We start from the raw sequence: 19,308 nt of genomic DNA, 5'->3' as shown, positions 1-19,308 counted from the left end.
GACGGATGTCAAAAGTCACTTTTACACGATGGGGGCGGAGAGGAGGCGTTTAAAGTGTAATAAAAAGTGAGGTGCGTCCTGTTGGCATCGAGGTTTATTATCTTTACCACGTACAATGTACAAAAATATAGAGTAGCAAAAGATTCACAGTGTCTAGAAGGCAGTGATGACAGTCTACACGAGGGGCCTGGTACGTTGCATAGAGAGGGGGCGGAGTCTCGCATCGCCCTGGTGTGTGGGGGTGGGGGGGGCGGAGCTCGAGCGCAACCTCAAAGATGAACCGACTGAGGCCATCTTGTTCCTCTCGGCGGGAGTTCTTTGTGATGTTTGAGCAGCTGGCGGGGTCGTTTGGGTGAGGGTGGGGGGCGGTGGGGGGGCGGAGCTCAGACCCCCAAACCAAGCTGAGGGTGGAGACAATTAGTGGATAACAACAACAACAACAACAACAGTGTTACGTGGTAGACACATTGACAGTAGCATGGCATTGTAATAAAATAGAATGTTATTCAAATCTATAAATAGAGTCATGCCGTGCACGCCCACACACGTGCACGCCCACACACGTGCACGCCCACACACGTGCACACGTACAGTCCATTTAGAAAAAATGTTACCGAGGAAGAAGAAATCACGTCTCTATGCTACGCGCCGTCTTGACGTCATCTACCAGCTTATTGTCATTCCTTGAACGCAGCACGGCGGCCATATTTGATATGACCGCGGTCGTGCTATTAGCGGAACGGACTGAGGAATCCACGGATTCCCTCCGCCCACTGGTCCGTCCCGGCAAGTTATTTACAATCCAGAGCCACGCCCCTTTATCCCAGAGTGGCGCCCCCTGTTGGTGTTCTTTGTCAAGTGCGTCCTTTCGCCCCGTGAGGAAGGATACCAACGTCCTTGTGGCGTCTCAACTTGAGGAGAGTTCCAGCCGGGGGGGGGGGGGGCGGGGGGGGATGTTATGTCTTTAAGGGCGGAGAGGGGGGCGTATATGTCACGGCGGCGGTGGGGCCCCTCAGCTGTTGTTGGTGTGGTTGTACGTCCGGCACGGCGAGGGCGAGGAGTTGGGCTGGTAGTCAAACTTGCCCAGGGCGGGGGGGTAGTAGGTGGTGGTGTAGACGTTGGTCTGCTGCAGCGACGGCGGGAAGAAGTTGGAGCGCTCGTCGGGCAGCAGGTTGTTCTTGTTCAGCGTCTGAAAGGTCAGGTTTTTTGGTTAACAACGTCCATTGGCGCCTCGGTTTGCGTACATTTTCCAGTTAGTGTACATCTATGCATCTTGTCCACAAAATGTCCTGTTAGCTTCCTTGGTTTGCTAACAAAATGGCAACCGGAGCCGGCTATGTCGCCCATCTATGTCAATACCAGCAGTTGCCTCTGTTAACGCCTGCCTTAGTTAGCACTTTTTTGGTTAAGATTCAAATTTTTTGCAAAAAATTTTGCCTTGGCTTCCATTCTCCCGCTTGTTTAGCATCCAAAATACCATCCACCGCCATCTTGGATCATGCAAGGTATGTTTATTTATTTCTTGAAGGTTGATATTTATTTTGATATATTTTTAAAATTTTTGTATTTTATTTTATTTTGTTTTTTTGTTAGTTTTTTTGTGTATTTCCAACAAAAATAGGTAAATACATTTGTAATTACCTGCATGTAAAACTACAAATAGTGTTTCTAAAATCGGTTTCGTGTTAACATTTTTGGGTGTCTGGAACGGAGTCATTGGATTTACATTATCTTGGGTGGGAAAATGTGCTGTGGTTAGAGTCTGTTTTGGTTTGAGTTGGACCTTCCACAGATTATTGACATTAACCAAGGCAGCAGTTTATTTATTTATTTATTTCTCACAGGAAGCATTGATTTGGTTATCAGCCATTTCCATTAGAGTCAGATCTTCTGTAGAAAATAATGACGCTAACCAAGGCGCTACTGTACCTGTGCACCTTACAGTACCGGTTCTTTCAGGTTTGCATGTAAAGTGGAACTCAAAGTAATTGATGACCAAAACTGAAACACTCCAAAATCCTAAAACCAAAAAACATGAACCCCCCATCAAACATAACTTCCTGGCAGCCTGGCAAGCTTCCATTTTCTTCTGTGAACTTGCAGCATTTCTTTAGCATCTGTGTTCGATCCTGCAGCTTTTATGTGAATGCAACATTATCAATGAGCAGCATCCGCTCTAGGCCACCGTAGCGAGGAAATGAGTAACAAATGTAATCTGCTTCCATGTCAAACACGCTCAGCCAGAGCGTCTCACAAAGACGACGCTCTGCAGGCGAGGCGACCCTCCGGATCATCTCGGCGAGACGTAATCAGGTTAGGAAAGGCAGAGCGAGAAACGGGAACGGGGGAGAAGGAAGTCACACATTTATGAACTCATACTATTCACTGGTATTTAACAATTATTCATTTAATGTATTTCTTATTTAATTTTATTTATTATGTAATTATTAATTATATTATTGTTTTGTTATTATGTTTAGCATTTAATATATTACAAATATTTTTATTTAAAATGTGTTAATTATTTAACAATATTTTTATCACTGTGCTTGAACAACTGAGGTACTGTTTCATATTTTATCATATATCTTGCATTTGTTTTATTTTACTTTCGCCATTCACTGGTATTTAACAATTTTATTATTTTTTAAGATATATTTATTATGTAATTATATTTATTGTGTAATTATTAATGTTATTATTATTTGATTATTACAAATATATAACATATAATTATTATTTGTATTATTATTTATTATTAATTATTAATCATTATGCTTATTATTTAATATATTACAAATATTTTTATTAATTTTCTTTTATTTTACTTTCGCCATTGCAAGAAAAAGTGTCCAACTGTACTGAGAAGTAGTTCCTAGTAGTCGCTAGTAGTCGCTAGTAGGCCCTAGTAGTCGCTAGTAGGCCCTAGTAGTTCCTAGTAGTCGCTAGTAGGCCCTAGTAGTTCCTAGTAGTCGCTAGTAGTCGCTAGTAGGCCCTAGTAGTCGCTAGTAGGCCCTAGTAGTTCCTAGTAGTCGCTAGTAGGCCCTAGTAGTTCCTAGTAGTCGCTAGTAGGCCCTAGTAGTTTCTAGTAGTTCCTAGTAGTCGCTAGTAGTTCCTAGTAGTCGCTAGTAGGCCCTAGTAGTTCACAGTAGTTCCTAGTAGTCGCTAGTAGGCCCTAGTAGTTTCTAGTAGTTCCTAGTAGTCGCTAGTAGTTCCTAGTAGTCGCTAGTAGGCCCTAGTAGTTTCTAGTAGTTCCTAGTAGTTCCTAGTAGTCGCTAGTAGGCCCTAGTAGTTTCTAGTAGTTCCTAGTAGTCGCTAGTAGGTCCTAGTAGTTCCTAGTAGTTCCGAGTAGTCGCTAGTAGGTCCGAGTAGTCGCTAGTAGGCCCTAGTAGTTCCTAGTAGTCGCTAGTAGTTCCTAGTAGTCGCTAGTAGTTCCTAGTAGTTCCTAGTAGTTCGTAGTAGTCGCTAGTAGTTCCTAGTAGTCGCTAGTAGTTCCTAGTAGTCGCTAGTAGGCCCTAGTAGTTCCTAGTAGTTCCTAGTAGTTCCTAGTAGTCGCTAGTAGGCCCTAGTAGTTTCTAGTAGTTCCTAGTAGTTCCTAGTAGTTCCTAGTAGTCGCTAGTAGGCCCTAGTAGTTTCTAGTAGTTCCTAGTAGTTCCTAGTAGTTCCTAGTAGTCGCTAGTAGTTCCTAGTAGTTCCTAGTAGTTCCTAGTAGTCGCTAGTAGTTCCTAGTAGTCGCTAGTAGGTCCTAGTAGTTCCTAGTAGTTCCTAGTAGTTCGTAGTAGTCGCTAGTAGTTCCTAGTAGTTCCTTGTGGACGCCAGGCAAGTTGCCAGATGGACTTCGTAAAGTATTGCCGTTAGCTGTAGTAGCTAGTATCTTGTGAAGTTCTTGTCCCTGACTGTAGCGTACAACATGTGAACCATACGCATCTCCTGGAAGGTTTCAAACGTAGACGCTGGCCTTTAAAGAAGAAAAAGTTGATAATAAGCTGCTTTTTTCCAACTAATGAGACCCGCAGAGCGCCGTGGAGCGCTAACACGGCTCGTTAATAAAGACGCGGGTGATTTATCCTCTTGCGCCCGAGATGAATGCCGCAATCAAAGTAGTAAATAAAACACGAAGCGCGTGTATTCCGCTTCAATCTGCCGTCCACCACCGCGGCGAGGACGCACCTTGAACTCCATGGGCGTGTACTTCTCGTTCTTTGGCGTGCTGTTGCCCTTGTAGTTGAGATGGTTGGGCGTGGTCGGGTGGATGACGGCCGACTCCTGCGACGGCTTGTGGAAGCGCTGGCAGTACACGTAGACCAGGAAAGATAGGAGCCCCGCCCCCAGGAAGCAAGACACGCCCGTGGCGATCAGGTGGATGGAGGTGAAGGCTAGGCGAGAAATATGCATCATTTAGCGTATTATGCAATTACCTCCCCCAAGGAGTGTATTTAGTCCTTGGAGTCTATGTAGTCCTTCACTACATCACGGGTTAAATACGGCCATGCAGATGTAGCATGCAGATGTAGCATGTAGCATGTAGCATGTAGCATGCGTGGGAACAGATGTGATGGGACCCCTGCTAGCTTGCGAGCTAATCTACTTACCTCCGCAGTGTTGGTCCTTATCAAAGCCTGACGCAGGCAGGATGACTGCAGAGAACACAGGAACAGGAACGATCAGACACGCATGCACACGCACATGCAAAAACAAAGATGGCGGCAATGAAGATGTTGCATGGAGACGCTTTTGCGTCCAAAAAAAAAAACTAAAAACTGAGACTGACAATAAGACACAACAAAAACAAACATTTTTTGATGTATGTTGTGACGACTCACCGGGTATTTCGTTGCAGTCTCTACGCTGCGTGGCGTTCCCCAGACAGGGGGCGCCACCTTGGGCGCCGCACACTCGACTCCTCATCTGAACGCCCGAGTCGTCGCACGCCGACCACAGCGACCAGGCCATCCAGCCGCCTGCACGCAAGCAACGCAACATGACCACATGACCCGGCATGACCCGCACACCCACCGAGGACACCACCACCGAGGGAGGCCCCGCCTCCTGCCGCCCGTTCAGCCACCAGAGTGTTTGCCGTGTCAACAAGATGGAGATAGCTTAGCGCACGCTGGAGATGTTTGCCTCCTGAGGATAAGCGTTGTTTCCCTGAGACGACGACCAAACAAACAGAAGCTCCCACCCGAGAGGAAAGAGGAACCACAGGGGAAGCCGCCCATGCCCCCCCCCCCATGAAGAACGAGCGCCTGCTGCTGCGCTCTTTTCAAAAGCAGCACAAATGAAATCAAAGGAAAGTTTGTTTTGGACGTCTCAAGAACTGGCCTGACGTTTACCTCGACTGAGAACCTGGACCTCCATCTGCTCCCTTCTGGCCCAACACGCATCTAGAACCACAAGACACCTCCACATGTTTAAAAGGCTCCACCATGGGACTCCAGCCCAGTGATCAAGGGGGCTCTCTGTCTGTCCCCTCTTAAACCGAACACTAGTAGGTGATGCATTTTATGGACTTTTCCCTCTCTGTTTCTCTGTCTGTCCCGCCACAAACAAAACCCTAATAAATATCTTTGATTGTGTTTTCTCTCTGTCTGTCCCCTCTTAAACCGCATGCTCTTAGGCGATGTCTTTTATTGCAATCTCTCCTGTTTTTCTCTCTGTCCGCTCTTTGGCCAAGCACCAGTAGTTGATGCTGTCTTTTATGGCTTTTAATTCTGTTTTTAATCTGTTCTGTCTGTCTGTCCCCTCTTAAAGGAAGTACTACTAGGTGCCATTATATTGCATTTCCCCCCATTTCTGTTTGTCCCCTTTTAAACCAAGAATACTGTATTAGGTGATGTATTTGATTGCTTTTCCTTCTTTTTGTCTGTCTGTCCCCCATTAAACCAAGCATACTGTATTAGGTGATGTACCTGATTGCTTTCCTTTTTGTCCGTCTGTCCCCTCTTAAACCAAGCATACTGTATTAGGTGATGTACCTGATTGCTTTCCTTTTTGTCCGTCTGTCCCCTCTTAAACCAAGCATACTGTATTAGGTGATGTATTTGATTGCTTTTTCTTCTGTTTGTCCCTCTGTCCCCTCTTAAACCAAGCATACTGTATTACACTAGGTGATGTATTTGATTGCTTTTACTTCTGTTTCTGTGTCTGTCCCCTCTTAAACCAAGCATTCACTATTAGGTGATGTTGTCTTACATTACTTTTTGTTATCGGTTTTGCTGTCCCCTCTTAAACCAAGTGCTGCTAGGTGGTATTTTATCGCTTTCCCTGTTTCTCTGCCCGTCCCCTCTAAAACAAAGCATATTATGTCATGTCTTTTATTGATTATATTCTTTTTCTCTCTGTCCCCTCTTACACCAAGTACCAAAAATTGCTGTCTTGTTACTGCTTTCTTTTTTCTGCTTGTCCCTTCTTACATAAACTAAACCGAACACTAGTTGGTGATGCTGTTGTTGTCTTCTATTACTGCTCTGTACGCTCCCAAGGTCTGACCCCTCTGATATTCACCAAAACCAGACACTAGGAGCTGATGTTGTTGCCTGCACTGCAAAAGTTAAATCTGTATTGGATTGACAATGGAGGCGCCTTCGTGGAGGGAATGATGACAGAATATTTCATTCATTACTGCTTCAGACTTGAAGCTCCACCCACCACTTCGTCCTGCAACAATTCATTACGTTTGAATCAATTAGCCGTCATCATCAAGTACCTCCATGATTGACAGGTCCGAATACAGGCAGACAGATGACTTATGACGCTCACATCGATTAATGATTGATCGATGCGGCGAGGCCGTCCATCAGTGAAGGACTGGACAGGAAGTCCAAGGAGGAAAACAAGAGTCTGATTAGCATCTCAGACAGGAAGTCATTCACCTTTCCTTGTCTGCAATTAGCCGGGAGGCGGAGCGTGGATGCCGCTGGCCTCGTGATTGGCAGGCGGGATAATTCCAATTGAAAAGCACTCCGGGAACGTGATACTTAGCAGGACACGGGAGGACATTTTGGCCAGAAATCATTGGAACGTCTGCGTGATGCACTAAATGCACAGAACTAGGACATTTCCTAATACATGGATTGTTTGGACCAACATCCCTAAGAAGAAATAGCCCCAATAACAAAATGTCCTCGCAAGAAAAAAGTGGAAAAAAATGTCCTAAAGACATGTTCCTGTTAGTCCAGTACAAATGTCCTAACAAAGAAAATGGGAAAAATATAGGAATATGTCCCCACAAGAATTGACAAAACACAATGTCCTGACAAATGCTTCAATAGGAAAAAAAATTCCCTGTAGGAAAAATGTCCCCACAAATAAAAAAGTGAAAAATGTCCCCATTAGACAAAATGTCCTCACAAGTCAAAGAGTCACAAAAAAAAGTGTCCCCATAAGACAAATGTCCTCAAAGGGACAAATGCTTCTACAGGAAAAAAATAATTCCTGTAGGAAAAATGTCCCACAAATAAAAAAGTCAAGTGAAAAATGTCCCCATTAGACAAAATGTCCTCACAAGTCAACGAGCCACAAAAAAAGTGTCCCCATAAGACAAAATGTCCTCAAAGGGGCAAATGCTTCTATAGGAAAAAAACATTCCCTGTAGGAAAAATGTCCCCACAAATAAAAAAGTCAAGTGAAAAATGTCCCCATTAGACAAAATGTCCTCACAAGTTAAAAAAATCACAAAAAAGCGTCCCTATAAGACAAAATGTCCTCAAAGGGACAAATGCTTCTATAGTAGAAAAAATGTCCCACAAATAAAAAAGTCAAGTGAAAAATGTCCCCATTAGACAAAATGTCCTCACAAGTTAAAAAATCACAAAAAAGCGTCCCCATAAGACAAAATGTCCTCAAAGGGACAAATGCTTCTATAGGAAAAAAATAATTCCTGTAGGAAAAATGTCCCACAAATAAAAAAGTCAAGTGAAAAATGTCCCCATTAGACAAAATGTCCTCATAAGAAAAAAAAATAATCTGTCCTCATGAGAAAAAATATCTCCTTAGAAAAAAACGACCTTTTAAGAAAAACATTTTCTCAGAAGAATAATGTCATCTTACAAAAAGGTCCCACTGGTTATTATTATATTATTATTATGTATATATAAGTATTGCATTGTGTGTTGTGTTATTATTATTATTTGCGTTGTTGTGTCAGCAGCCTCACCATCACACGTGTGCGTGTTGCAAAGCGCCTCCTCGGTGTGCAGCCCTAAGCAGATGTCCCCTCCGCTGGATGGCGGCGGGCTGTTGCAGGAGCGCGTACGCTGGTAGTGACCGCCGCCGCAACCCACCGAGCACTGGGACCAGGATGACCAGCATGACCACGCCCCTTTGACTGAAACCACAACATCACTACCGATCAACACACACACATATCACAAGCTTTTTTAGGTCAGAGTGAGAGCTCTTGATCTAGAAGTTCACTAAAAGTTTGGAAGCAAACTCTTGTTCTAGCTTTCTCACATACACAAACACACACACACGCACACACACACATACGCACACATGCACACGCAGACTAATCTATATTGGCTCCATCCGTCTCTAATCTCATCATCAATTACAATTTCGCAGCCAGTCTCTGTTTTGTCACCATCCCTGTCCTTGGCCACTGAGTGTCTATGTGGCGTGCACGTCCAGGCAGGCTGTGCACGTGAGGCTCAATTCATGGACTCCCTGATTGGAACCCCCCCACCCCCACCCTCACCCCACCGCGGCAACGCCACCACTGTAGACGGGATGCATTCAAGGACACGTAGCCTAGAGTTTCTTTGTGATGGCCAAAAATATACTCAGCCCTGCTGTATGTGTGTTTGTGTTCATAAGCCCCGCCCACCCAGGAAGCAGAGCGGTAGAGGATTGTGAGTTCGCTTCCTCGTGTTCATTCAACAGTCTAGCGCACGTGGCTTGAATACACCCATTATTTTCATTCAGCCCCATGAAGTCTGCCTAGCAACAAGCCATAAATGACTTGGGAATGGTTTTGGGGGGACTCACCGGGACACGCCTGGACGTTGCAGTCCTGGTATTCCACAGGGGACCCCCGGCAGGCGACGGGGGCGCTCTTCCCCTCGGGCCCGGAGCAGGATCGCCGTCGGGTGCGGTAACCTTTGGAGCAGCTCTGAGAGCAGCTGGACCACGTATCCCACGACGACCAGCCGTTGCCCGCCACTCTCACCACGGGGGTCCTCAAGAGTTCCTCCACCAAGCCTGCAGAGAACAACACATAGTGGACCCTCGGACTGTGGACCTAAGCGGCTTTCACTGTATATAGGATCCATAGGATGCAGGAGGGGTTATAAAAACTAAAAACTAAACACAAAAAATAAATAAATAAATAAATAAAAATAAAAATAAAAATAAAAATAAAAATAAAAATAAAAATAAAAATAAAAATAAAAATAAAAATAAAAATAAAAATAAAAATAAAAATAAATTGCTGGTTGCTCTTGGCACGTGGTTGGGTGCCTCAAGCTGGGTGAGGGTGGTTGGATATGGGTTTTTTATTCTGTGGACAAGGAATAATATCTGTTTTGTTGGGATGAGGTTGGAATCTGGGTGGTTAAGGGTGTGGGACTAGATAAGTCTTGACTTCTTCCCACTCCCTTTCAAATGTGTGTATGTTTATATATACATAGGAATTTTTATTTGTATTGATTTTGGAAAATTTAATATTTTTTAATGTAAAAAAATAAATCCAAAGGATTCAAAGGATCAAAAGGTCCAAAGGAGGTCATCTATGATAGCTAAGTCCGTGATGACCTTCGGTGAGCTCATATATGAGAACAAGCAGCAGAGAGGAATGTGAATGGTCCAGGAATCATCTGCTGATGGATGATTAAAGGGCCCCGGGGCGGCCAGCCCGACTGGAAAAGAAGATTTCTCTTTACGGAAAGTGACAGCAGGAAAAATGTTGCTCCTATAAAATGTCCCCTCACACGTTGTCAAAGTAAAGTAACCATCATGAATCCTTCAAGAAGCCTTTTTTTTAACACCACTTCACTGAGGGTTCATAGCTGACAACCTCGGAAAGAAAAATGGAACATGACATCAATCGTTGCCGCATCCCACGCCACCGCGACGTCGCCAACGAGGAAAAGGTTGATTAGAAAAACAAATCAGCGCTAGAACGCCTCACTCTAAGACCATGTTAGCCAATCAGAAGCATGAATAAAGTTATTCTTTTCACAAAAAGCTGATTTTCCTCCCAGTTTTAGTTGGGAACTGATATTTTCCAGAAACTTCCCTATGTTCTACTGCTGATTACTAAAGAACAGGAAATGATAGAAATAAAAAAAAAAATTCTGATGAAAGAGGTGAGTCTAATCCTTCTTTTGGTAGGTTCCGTGTTTATATAGCCGTAGAACACAATACTCTGTGTGCCTTGAAAGATCAGTCTAAATGGTCTAAACTGGCCAGGACTGAAGGGGTTGTCTTTTAAAGACTGAATGAGTTAAAGTGATCATATTTTGGATTTTAATTAAGTGTAACTTAGCTGGGATTTGCCTTCATCGTATATAAAAAGACAAATATTTATATTGATGGTTAGGCCTAAAATTGTTAAAAAAAAACAGATTTGATGCAGAGAATGTAAAAAAATACTCTGCGTGTTCTCATGGCTGTACTTTTTTTTTTTAAATTGGCCCACGGCACATTCTAAAAGTAGAACTTATAACAAGAAAACAGCAAAAATGATTTGTTCTGCTTGTTCTACTTGCATTAATGACACTTGGAGCCACGCCCCCAAATATGCATACACTCTATTTGAGTGATAAACAACCATAAACGCCATTGCGATGATTTTGATTCCTTTACTTTGCCAGAACACCCTTTTATATTTATTATTGTGGCAAAAATAAAGCTGTGTACAAAATAAATCGTTCTTGTGGCCGTGAATTGAACCAACAGTGCCACCTGCTGTTGTGGAGTACAAATTACAGGCCACTTCTCAGAAAGTTTACCGTCATCTGCGGAGTAAGATTAGCGCCAAAAATTACGTGACAGTTTTTTGGGGATATTTTGGGGGATTCAATTCCTCCGTACGTGTAAAACTTGCTGTATATTTTTGCATGAAGAGCAAGCGATGGCGACCCGTCGCCGCCCAATGACTTACCGTCCGTCTCGCAGGCGGCCGTGCCGTCGTTGGGGCAGTAGCGCGTCTCCACCTTCCTGCGTCCCATCTGCAGCTCGTGGGGGTCGGCCAGACGAGCGCGGCACATGTAGCGCGTCCGCTGCTCCTGGCGGGCGCCGCCCTGGGTCACGTTGACCGGCATCCATGGGGTCCAGGGGGTGTTCCTCTTTACCTCCGGACACGCCTCCAGGTTACAAGCTTTGTACTCCTGCAAGGCAACAGGAACAGGAAACGCTCAACAGGATGCTTCATCAAGTCTGAGTTCTTGTTGCCAAATCTTTACCAGGGCGCATCCCGGGCAGCTGTTGCCGTTCTCGCAGGAGCGGACTCGTGAGTGGACGCCTCCGCCGCACTCGCTACTGCATTTGGTCCAAGACCCCCACGGGGACCAGAGGACCGGCTGGGGACACGAAAGCCCTTCGTTACAAAACCTGCAAGGATGTCAGGAGTTAAAAGTGCTGAGTAAGCAAAACGGAGCTGCTGACGACCGCTTCTCGTCACCTCTCGTCCCGGCCCGGCCCCACGCACACGCGTCCCCCGTGACGCGGGGAGGGATTGTTGCAAGAGCGTTGGCGCAGCTCAAAGCCAGTGCCGCAAGTTGTGCTGCACTGTCCCCATGACGACCAGGGTGTCCAGCCTCCGTTTCTACGTCAACGCATAAAAACACTCGGCGTTTTGGACCAAATGATAGCAACAATTCATCGGCGTTGGACCGTTCCCCACCTGGAGCAGTTGGCAACTTCGATGGTGGCGCCCTCGCACTTTCTGCCCCCGCAGCGAGGGGCGGGGCTGTCGCATGACCTGGAGCGGCACAAGCATGCACTGACGCCGTCCGCACCGTCGTTGTTGTTGCACGTCTGCCACGGCGTCCAGTCCCCGAAGGCGCCATGAGTGGTCTGGTTCTGCATCTGGGAAAAAAACAAAGACCCGTCGGTTGGCGTTGTTGGACGGGTCTATTTCCTGGATGCCAGTCTCTTACCGGGCATGCTGTGATGTTCTGCTTCCACTGGCTCATGTTGCTGCTGTCCTCCAGCGTCGTGCAGCGCCGCTGCCTGGTGTCCCAGCCGCAGTACGGGTCTCTGGCCTCCAGACAGAGCCTACACCAGGCGAAGGCGTCATTAGGATGCACGTCAGGCGTGGCGAAGTAACAGGGTGAACTACATCACAGCATATTATAGCAATCCTCACACACAAGTCAAAAAGCGATTAAATATTCATAAGCCGCCCCAAGGCTTAATGGCTGCTAATTGAATGTAAATCTGCTAATGAGGAGGCGGAGCCAAAGGACAAATGTAGCAGCTGAACAATTTCACTTCCTGCCTGCCTTCCAAACACCTCCTTCTGCCTCCTCCTCGTCTCCTTCCTTCCATTAAAAAGGTGTCATCGGGTCTCTTCCTTCCTGGCAGGAAGCCTCACGTGTGCCTCGCAGAGTCCAGCAGGGTTCTGGCGTGAAGGCTGAGGTGTCAGCGGGTCAGCGGTTTTCGTCTCCGAGCAGGTGAGGACGTAAAAAGCTTCCTCGGTGACATTGACTCAAATGACATTTCCATCAGCAGCACGCCGTCATCGTAATGAGGACAGCCGGGCTTGTCTAACGCTCCATTTCTGAGGTCCACCTCTTTTTGGCTCAAGGTCGTCTCATTTGCAGATCAGCTGCGTGGAGCCATGAATAGAAGGAGCGTGTGACCTTGGAACCTAAATGTTTCTGTTGCAAAAGCCCAAAATGCAAGCAGTGGATCAGATTCCAAAGAAACACGTATTTTTGGACGGCTCTCTAAATGGACTACAACACAAATACAAGGAATTAAGAAGCCGAAATTGCCAATGTAATACTCTACATTGGTCACTAGGTGTCAGTAATCGTTCGGTGAGATTGAGGCGCTGATCGCAGGTTTAAACGCCCTATAAAGGCCCAATAATAATAATAATAACAACATCATAATAATCACCAGAATAACAACACGGGCTGCTGTTGTGGCCGTAATCCAGCTGAAACTCGACTCTGAACCACCAACCTCACATTTATTGCAACAAAGTCATATTTAGGATTTTTTTTAAACTAAAACTAAAACTAAAACTAAAAATAAAAATAAAGATAAAAATAAAAATATTAAATTTAAAAAATGTAAAAAAATGTTTTAATTAAATTATATTAGGAAAGCAGGAAGTGAACAAATGTAACAGTTACTGATGTAACAGTTACTTTTACAGTTACTGTAAAAGTACCAGATGGAGGGGTAGGATTTAATAAGCTTTGCTTCTTCCTACTCCTTTCGGACATGTGGAACTGGGAACTGATTATGGGATGCACTCAATTGTAATCTGATGCATGTTCAAATGAAGTTAAACCATTACCATTACCAATGTATCCCTTCTTTTTCCACTTGTAAGTAGTGACATAAAACACACTGTACTGTACACTTCAGAAGCGTCTTGGAACAGATGATCCATATTTACATTACGGGTACTTTCTATGGGGAAAACGTAAACAAACAAATGAAAGGTCAAACATCGCCCTGAAACCCGAACGAGACATCGATCAGAGCAAACTAGCCGGGTGGCTTTTGACCTATGAATGACATTGTGTCTTTACCGAGACGTCGGCGTGCACGCGAGCATCTGCGTGTGTTCGATGTATGTTTAATTCAGCAGCGTGAAGGCCCTCTGGCTCGCTATCCAAGCGTCATCAGTCAAAACACAACTTGTTAAATTTTAAACAGGCCGAGCAGCAGAGAGCCCCCCCCCCCCGTGCCTATAAACCAATATGTCTGACCCCCTGCATGAACATAAATCCTCTGCATTGTCTCTGGCTGTAATTGGCGATTTCAATCGTTTGCAAATGCTGTAAAAAGCGCTGTCTGGTTTTATTACGCCGCATAAAAACAACGTGGCCGTGTATAATCGCCGCAATGATCGGCACAGCTGATAAACGAGGGCTAACAATCCCACATTGTTTGCCGGAGCGCTGACACTCGGGGAGTATCCGGATGATCAGACGCCCTCCGCAGGAGTGCTGACACCCCCAAGAGGGGGACACTGACAGGCTGGCGCTCCTCAGCCTCACTCCAGAGGACAGGCTCCCTCCCCCGGGCTGCAGTCCGCCTGCTTCAGCAGTTTGGGATGATGCAATGATGCAACCCTGCTAGCACTCACTGTGGATACATCCAATTACAGTCGGCATCAAGTCCACAAGACCTCCAATCGGTAGGATTAGACTGTACGTCTTCCTCGATACGCCTTCTGGCTGCATTTTGGAATTACGACTCATTCACAGAGAAATGGGAAAAATGATTCGGTTACAACAAAGTTCCGTGAATGCTATCGGCCCAACAAAGACGCTAGCAAACAAACTCTAGTCAAGTTAAAACGTGAACACAACAGTCATGTGTCATCCTCACCACTAGGGGAGCTGCAAAGTTAAGACCAAGCAGCACTTACACAAACACATAGTACAACGTAGTACTTTTAAAAAGTAGGAACATTACTTGGAGGACAACGGTGTCCAAATTCTGGATAGGGGGGATAGAGAGACCCTCTCTAAACAGAGGAGGGGGTGTGTAACATGACAGGGAGGGGCCACTCAGTGAAAAACGAAAAGATGCACGGGCTACTTTCAATTTTCCAAGTATTTGTACTTTAGTTCTGACTTTATTACCATATTATTTCGACTTTCTCATGACATTGCAACAACCTAACAACCTAATTTTCCACAAATTGCAACTTTAATTTTTGCTTTGTTTGTTTCTTATATTATTACGACCTTTTCGATTGCAAAATTAATTCATTCATTCATTCATTTTCTACTGCTTTTCCTCACGAGGGTCGTGGGGGCTGCTGGAGCCTATCCCAGCTGTCTTCAGGCGAGAGGTGGGGTACACCCTGGACTGGTGGCCAGCCAATCACAGGGCACATATAGACAAACAACCATTCACACTCACATTCATACCTATGGACAATTTGGAGTGGCTAATTAACCTAGCATGTTTTTGGCATGCACGGAAAGAACAGGCAAACTCCACACAGAGATGGCCGAGGGTGGAATTGAACCCTGGTCTCCTAGCTGTGAGGTCTGTGCGCTAACCACTCGACCACCGTGCCGCCCCTATTGTAAAATTGCTACGGATTTTTCCATTTTTTGCTATTGTTTTTTCTGTTCTGGTGAAATGATGTAATCAAAATATGCCGCTAGCTGACATTGTTGACATGACGTCACACGTACCGCATTCTTAGCCAGTCAAGTGCTAGCCCGTGTCCATCCGGAACGCTTACACCCAGCAAGGTCATTTTCCATATGGATTCACGTCCGTGTTGAAGTTGCGTGTTTGTTATCGTGGCGTAGCTGTCGGCTAACTACGTATTGTGCTGTCGTGTTACGCCGCAGCGAAAGCATCCTGCAAATTCAATTAAGTCAAAGTGCTTTTAATGCTTCGTCTTTTCTTTTATTGATCCACGCCGGCGCTAGATGGTTTAGCTCATCCATCTTTGGATTTATTTATTTATCTGGCATCCCGCAGCAGGTGATATGTAGCCTTTTAGAGATTGCTAAAGACAAATGCTGCAGTGTGTGTTTGTCCTCTATTTGCGGTGATTATGTGTGACCTGGCCACTTGGCAGCTAACGCTAATAGCAGCATGCTGTCCTCCGACCGGCCAGCTTCGCTAACTCACCCTGAGAGGTGATTTACTCCGGCTGCTGCCATGCGCTACTAGCGTAGATGCTATGTTTACGTTTACGCTTCATCTGCTGTAAGGTCTTGGGTGTAAATGGTTCCTAACAATTAATTATTAATTGATTGTGTGGAATGGATTGTTTATTAATTGTGTTTTTAAGTGATGAGAATGCAGTACTTAGCGGCAACCAGAAGAGGCGCTGTTGAGTCTACTACTGTAGAGAAATGTTCCAATGGACAATTAAGAAGCTTTCTTAAGGATTTTTGCTACAAACCACAACTAGAGCTCCTTTGTTCGTGTGGTAGCGCTAAAACTTAACAACTAGGATTGCAGAGTGCGGATGTCGCGGCGCGGGTTCGACTCCCAAGCATGTGAAAAACTTTCAGAGTGAGCGGAAGTCGCTCGGCTTCCAACTGGAGGTCGGCGTGAAAGTCTGTACTCACGTCTCGGTGTTGTAGGTGGAGCACCTCTCCAGGGGGATCTTCAGGACTCGGTCACCGAGACCAACAAAGAGTGAACGGTCGCTGTGCAAGATCTGCAGGCTCAGGATGGGCTGTCGCGTGGCCGAGGGGAGGAGCTCCATCTCCTCCAGGTAACAGCCTTGGAGACTCTTGTTGGGCGTGGCCAGGGCCTTCAGGATGCTGCCATATTCTGTGCCGGAAGAACGACACACAACATCACGCTTTGGTCTGAGACATTTAGACAATAATAGCTGTGTGTTGACCTCGATAGAAGCTGTACACAGACTCCTCTAAAGTATATCCAAGTTTACTTTCCAAAACAGCTCATTTTTGTCAGAATGGATGCTCTGCTGCACATCGCTGCCTCCCACTGGTCAGTCCAGGTACTAAAATCAAGTCTTTACCTCATTCAATATCAGGAGTAACGTTATCAAGAGGCAAAAATAGGTGATGATGCAAGTCTCCACTGATGCATGTCACTTTCAGAGCACTTTTAAGCAGTTTTGGGCACATTACTTTAAAAAAGTAATCCGTTATAGTTACTAGTTACTTCTCCAAAAACGGAACTGACTTACTAACTGAGTTAATCCGCTACAAAAGTAACTAGTTACCAGTAAAAGTAACTATTGCATTACTCGCCCCTGCTGCAACACCAAGATTTGAAGATTTCCAGCTGAAATCTGTGAGCTAGCTTTTGTATCCTTCCCCTAGATCATGATGTCGAACAATCTATGATTTCAGGTCATGTGACAGTTGTTTCGAGGCTACCATGGTGCTACTCCTCAGAGTATTAAATACCTTTTCTCATGATTGGCTTCACTGGGGTATGCGGGTCAAAGGTCAATGGACTTACCAAATATATTTTGTAATAATAATAATAATAATATAATATTCACCGGGCTACTTTTGATTTTCAGTAATTATTGAAAATCTTGAAAATGATCAGGGGTGCCCAAACTTTTTCATATGATTGTAATTGAGCTGTCACAAAAGTAAAAAAAATATTTGTGTCAAAGTGAAAGTTATGTTATGTTATTAGTTGGGAACTGATATTTTCCTGAAACTTACCTACAGTATGTTCTTCTGCTGATTACTAAAGGCAGAAACAAACAATTTTTTCTAATGAAAGACAGGAGTCTAATCTTTCTTTGGGTAGGTACCCCTTTGAGGGGTTGCTGGGACTGAATGAGGTACCAAGTGTGGACTTTAGTCTTCCCAAAGAACGCGTACTGACCCGTGCTGATGTACATGACGTGGTAAAGCGTGTCCATGCCCTGCACGATGTCCACCACCAGGTGAGAGAAGCGCACGTCGTCCTGCATGACCAGGGGGTCCACCGACTCGGGCTGGACCACCTCGTTCATCAGGTAGAGGCGCTGGGCGTCTTGCAGGCTGCGCTCCGTCAGACCCTCGTTCGGACCCCCGTCCTTGATGGTGCCACACTGACCGGAACGGACCATAAAAGCGGGTGTCAAGCAAGGCCCGACTGGCGAGCGGAGTCACGTGACACTGACCTGGAAGTTGCTGATGGGGTTGGGGGTGGGCAGCCAGGTGGAGCGGGGGTTCTCCTGTGAGCGGAAGGGTCCGTTGAACGTTCGTGTGATGGCGCTGAGGTTGAAGGCGCACACGGCCGACGCTGCGATGCTGTTGCTTTAAGACGACACGTGACAACAGGACAGGGGGGGGTATGGAAGGTGGGTGGGGCGGTAAGACATATTATTTTCCCAGAAAAAGATTGTGTGGAGAGTGTTCAGCTGTGTAATGATGCCATCTTCTTAATGGACCTGTGGACTTCTACAAGCCACTCTTGGATGTCTTGTTTTGGCTGCAGGCTGAGCTTTTCTATCAGCGCTGCGTTCAATGGAACACAATTAAAGTCCGTCTCTCCTACACACCAACACACACACGCACACACACACACACACACACACAAATAGAGAGCAGGTGTCACATAAAAAAAGAAATGGCAACTAAACTGGCCGCGTGAATAAAGTTATTACGTCGGCGATGCTTGGCTGCAGCAGCCAGCAAGCTAATGAGATCCTTTACTACATTTTTATTGGGGTTGCTTGTCGGGCCCGCCCCCACTCGCCTGTCCGTCACCACACTCTCTGCCACTCGCAGGATGCTGCTGACGAGCTGTCAGGAGGAGGATGCTGCATGATAATAACATCACATCAAGGGGAATGGTAATAACATTCATTCATTCGTTTTATACCGCTTATCCTCACGAGGGGTGCTGGAGCCTATCCCAGCTGAGGCGGGGTACACCCTGGACTGGTGGCCAGCCAATCACAGGGCACGTATAGACAAACAACCATTCACACTCACATTCATACCTATGGACAATTTGGAGTGGCCAATTAACCTAGCATGTTTTTGGAATGTGGGAGGAAACCGGAGTACCCGGAGAAAACCCACACGTGCACGGGGAGAACATGCAAACTCCACACAGAGATGGTGGGATTGAACCCGGGTCTCCTAGCTGTGACGTCTGGGCGCTAACAACTCATCCACCGTGCAGCCATACTGAAAAATATTAGTTCATTCATTCATGTTCTACCGCTCATCCTCATGAGGGCCGTAGGGGGTGCTGGAGCCTATCCCAGCTGTCTTTGGACAAGAGGCGGGGTCCACCCTGGACTGGTGGCCAGCCAATCACAGGGCACATATAGACAAACAACCATTCACACTCACATTCATACCTATGGACAATTTGGAGTGGCTAATTAACCTAGCATGTTTTTGGAATGTGGGAGGAAACCGGAGTACCCGGAGAAAACCCACACGTGCACGGGGAGAACATGCAAACTCCACACAGAGATGGTGGGATTGAACCCGGGTCTCCTAGCTGTGACGTCTGGGCGCTAACCACTCGTCCACCGTGCAGCCATACTGAAAAATATTAGTTCATTCATTCATTTTCTACCGCTCATCCTCATGAGGGCCGTAGGGGGTGCTGGAGCCTATCCCAGCTGTCTTTGGACAAGAGGCGGGGTCCACCCTGGACTGGTGGCCAGCCAATCACAGGGCACATATAGACAAACTCGCCCAA

The 19,308-nt window shown here is 45.8% G+C and overlaps 1 protein-coding gene across 3 annotated transcripts in view; it reads right to left on the bottom strand.

The window, feature by feature from the left end:
- Positions 1 to 79: 79 nt before the first annotated feature.
- The window catches only part of sema5ba (sema domain, seven thrombospondin repeats (type 1 and type 1-like), transmembrane domain (TM) and short cytoplasmic domain, (semaphorin) 5Ba), an 86,986-nt gene continuing 67,757 nt past the window's right edge, over positions 80 to 19,308 (bottom strand). The window contains exons 10-24 of one of the 3 annotated variants that reach the window (XM_058081857.2): positions 17,768 to 17,903; positions 17,488 to 17,695; positions 16,236 to 16,443; positions 12,105 to 12,222; positions 11,849 to 12,033; positions 11,627 to 11,770; positions 11,409 to 11,556; positions 11,108 to 11,333; positions 8,992 to 9,204; positions 8,159 to 8,329; positions 5,337 to 5,387; positions 4,824 to 4,961; positions 4,593 to 4,637; positions 4,171 to 4,376; positions 80 to 1,189 (exon numbers count right to left, since the gene is read on the bottom strand). In XM_058081857.2, coding sequence (XP_057937840.2) covers positions 1,013 to 1,189; positions 4,171 to 4,376; positions 4,593 to 4,637; positions 4,824 to 4,961; positions 5,337 to 5,387; positions 8,159 to 8,329; positions 8,992 to 9,204; positions 11,108 to 11,333; positions 11,409 to 11,556; positions 11,627 to 11,770; positions 11,849 to 12,033; positions 12,105 to 12,222; positions 16,236 to 16,443; positions 17,488 to 17,695; positions 17,768 to 17,903 — 2,374 coding nt within the window. In that variant the 3' untranslated portion in view covers positions 80 to 1,012. The remainder of the gene's footprint in view (positions 1,190 to 4,170; positions 4,377 to 4,592; positions 4,638 to 4,823; positions 4,962 to 5,336; positions 5,388 to 8,158; positions 8,330 to 8,991; positions 9,205 to 11,107; positions 11,334 to 11,408; positions 11,557 to 11,626; positions 11,771 to 11,848; positions 12,034 to 12,104; positions 12,223 to 16,235; positions 16,444 to 17,487; positions 17,696 to 17,767; positions 17,904 to 19,308) is intronic. The other 2 variants (XM_058081858.2, XM_078795044.1) reach the window with 2 other exon arrangements.

The sequence above is a fragment of the Doryrhamphus excisus genome, linkage group LG12, assembly GCF_037039965.1.
Source record: "Doryrhamphus excisus strain RoL-2023G ecotype Guam linkage group LG12, RoL_Dexc_Guam_v1.1, whole genome shotgun sequence".
NCBI lineage: Eukaryota > Metazoa > Chordata > Actinopteri > Syngnathiformes > Syngnathidae > Doryrhamphus > Doryrhamphus excisus.
This window is presented reverse-complemented; position numbering and strand designations above follow the sequence as displayed.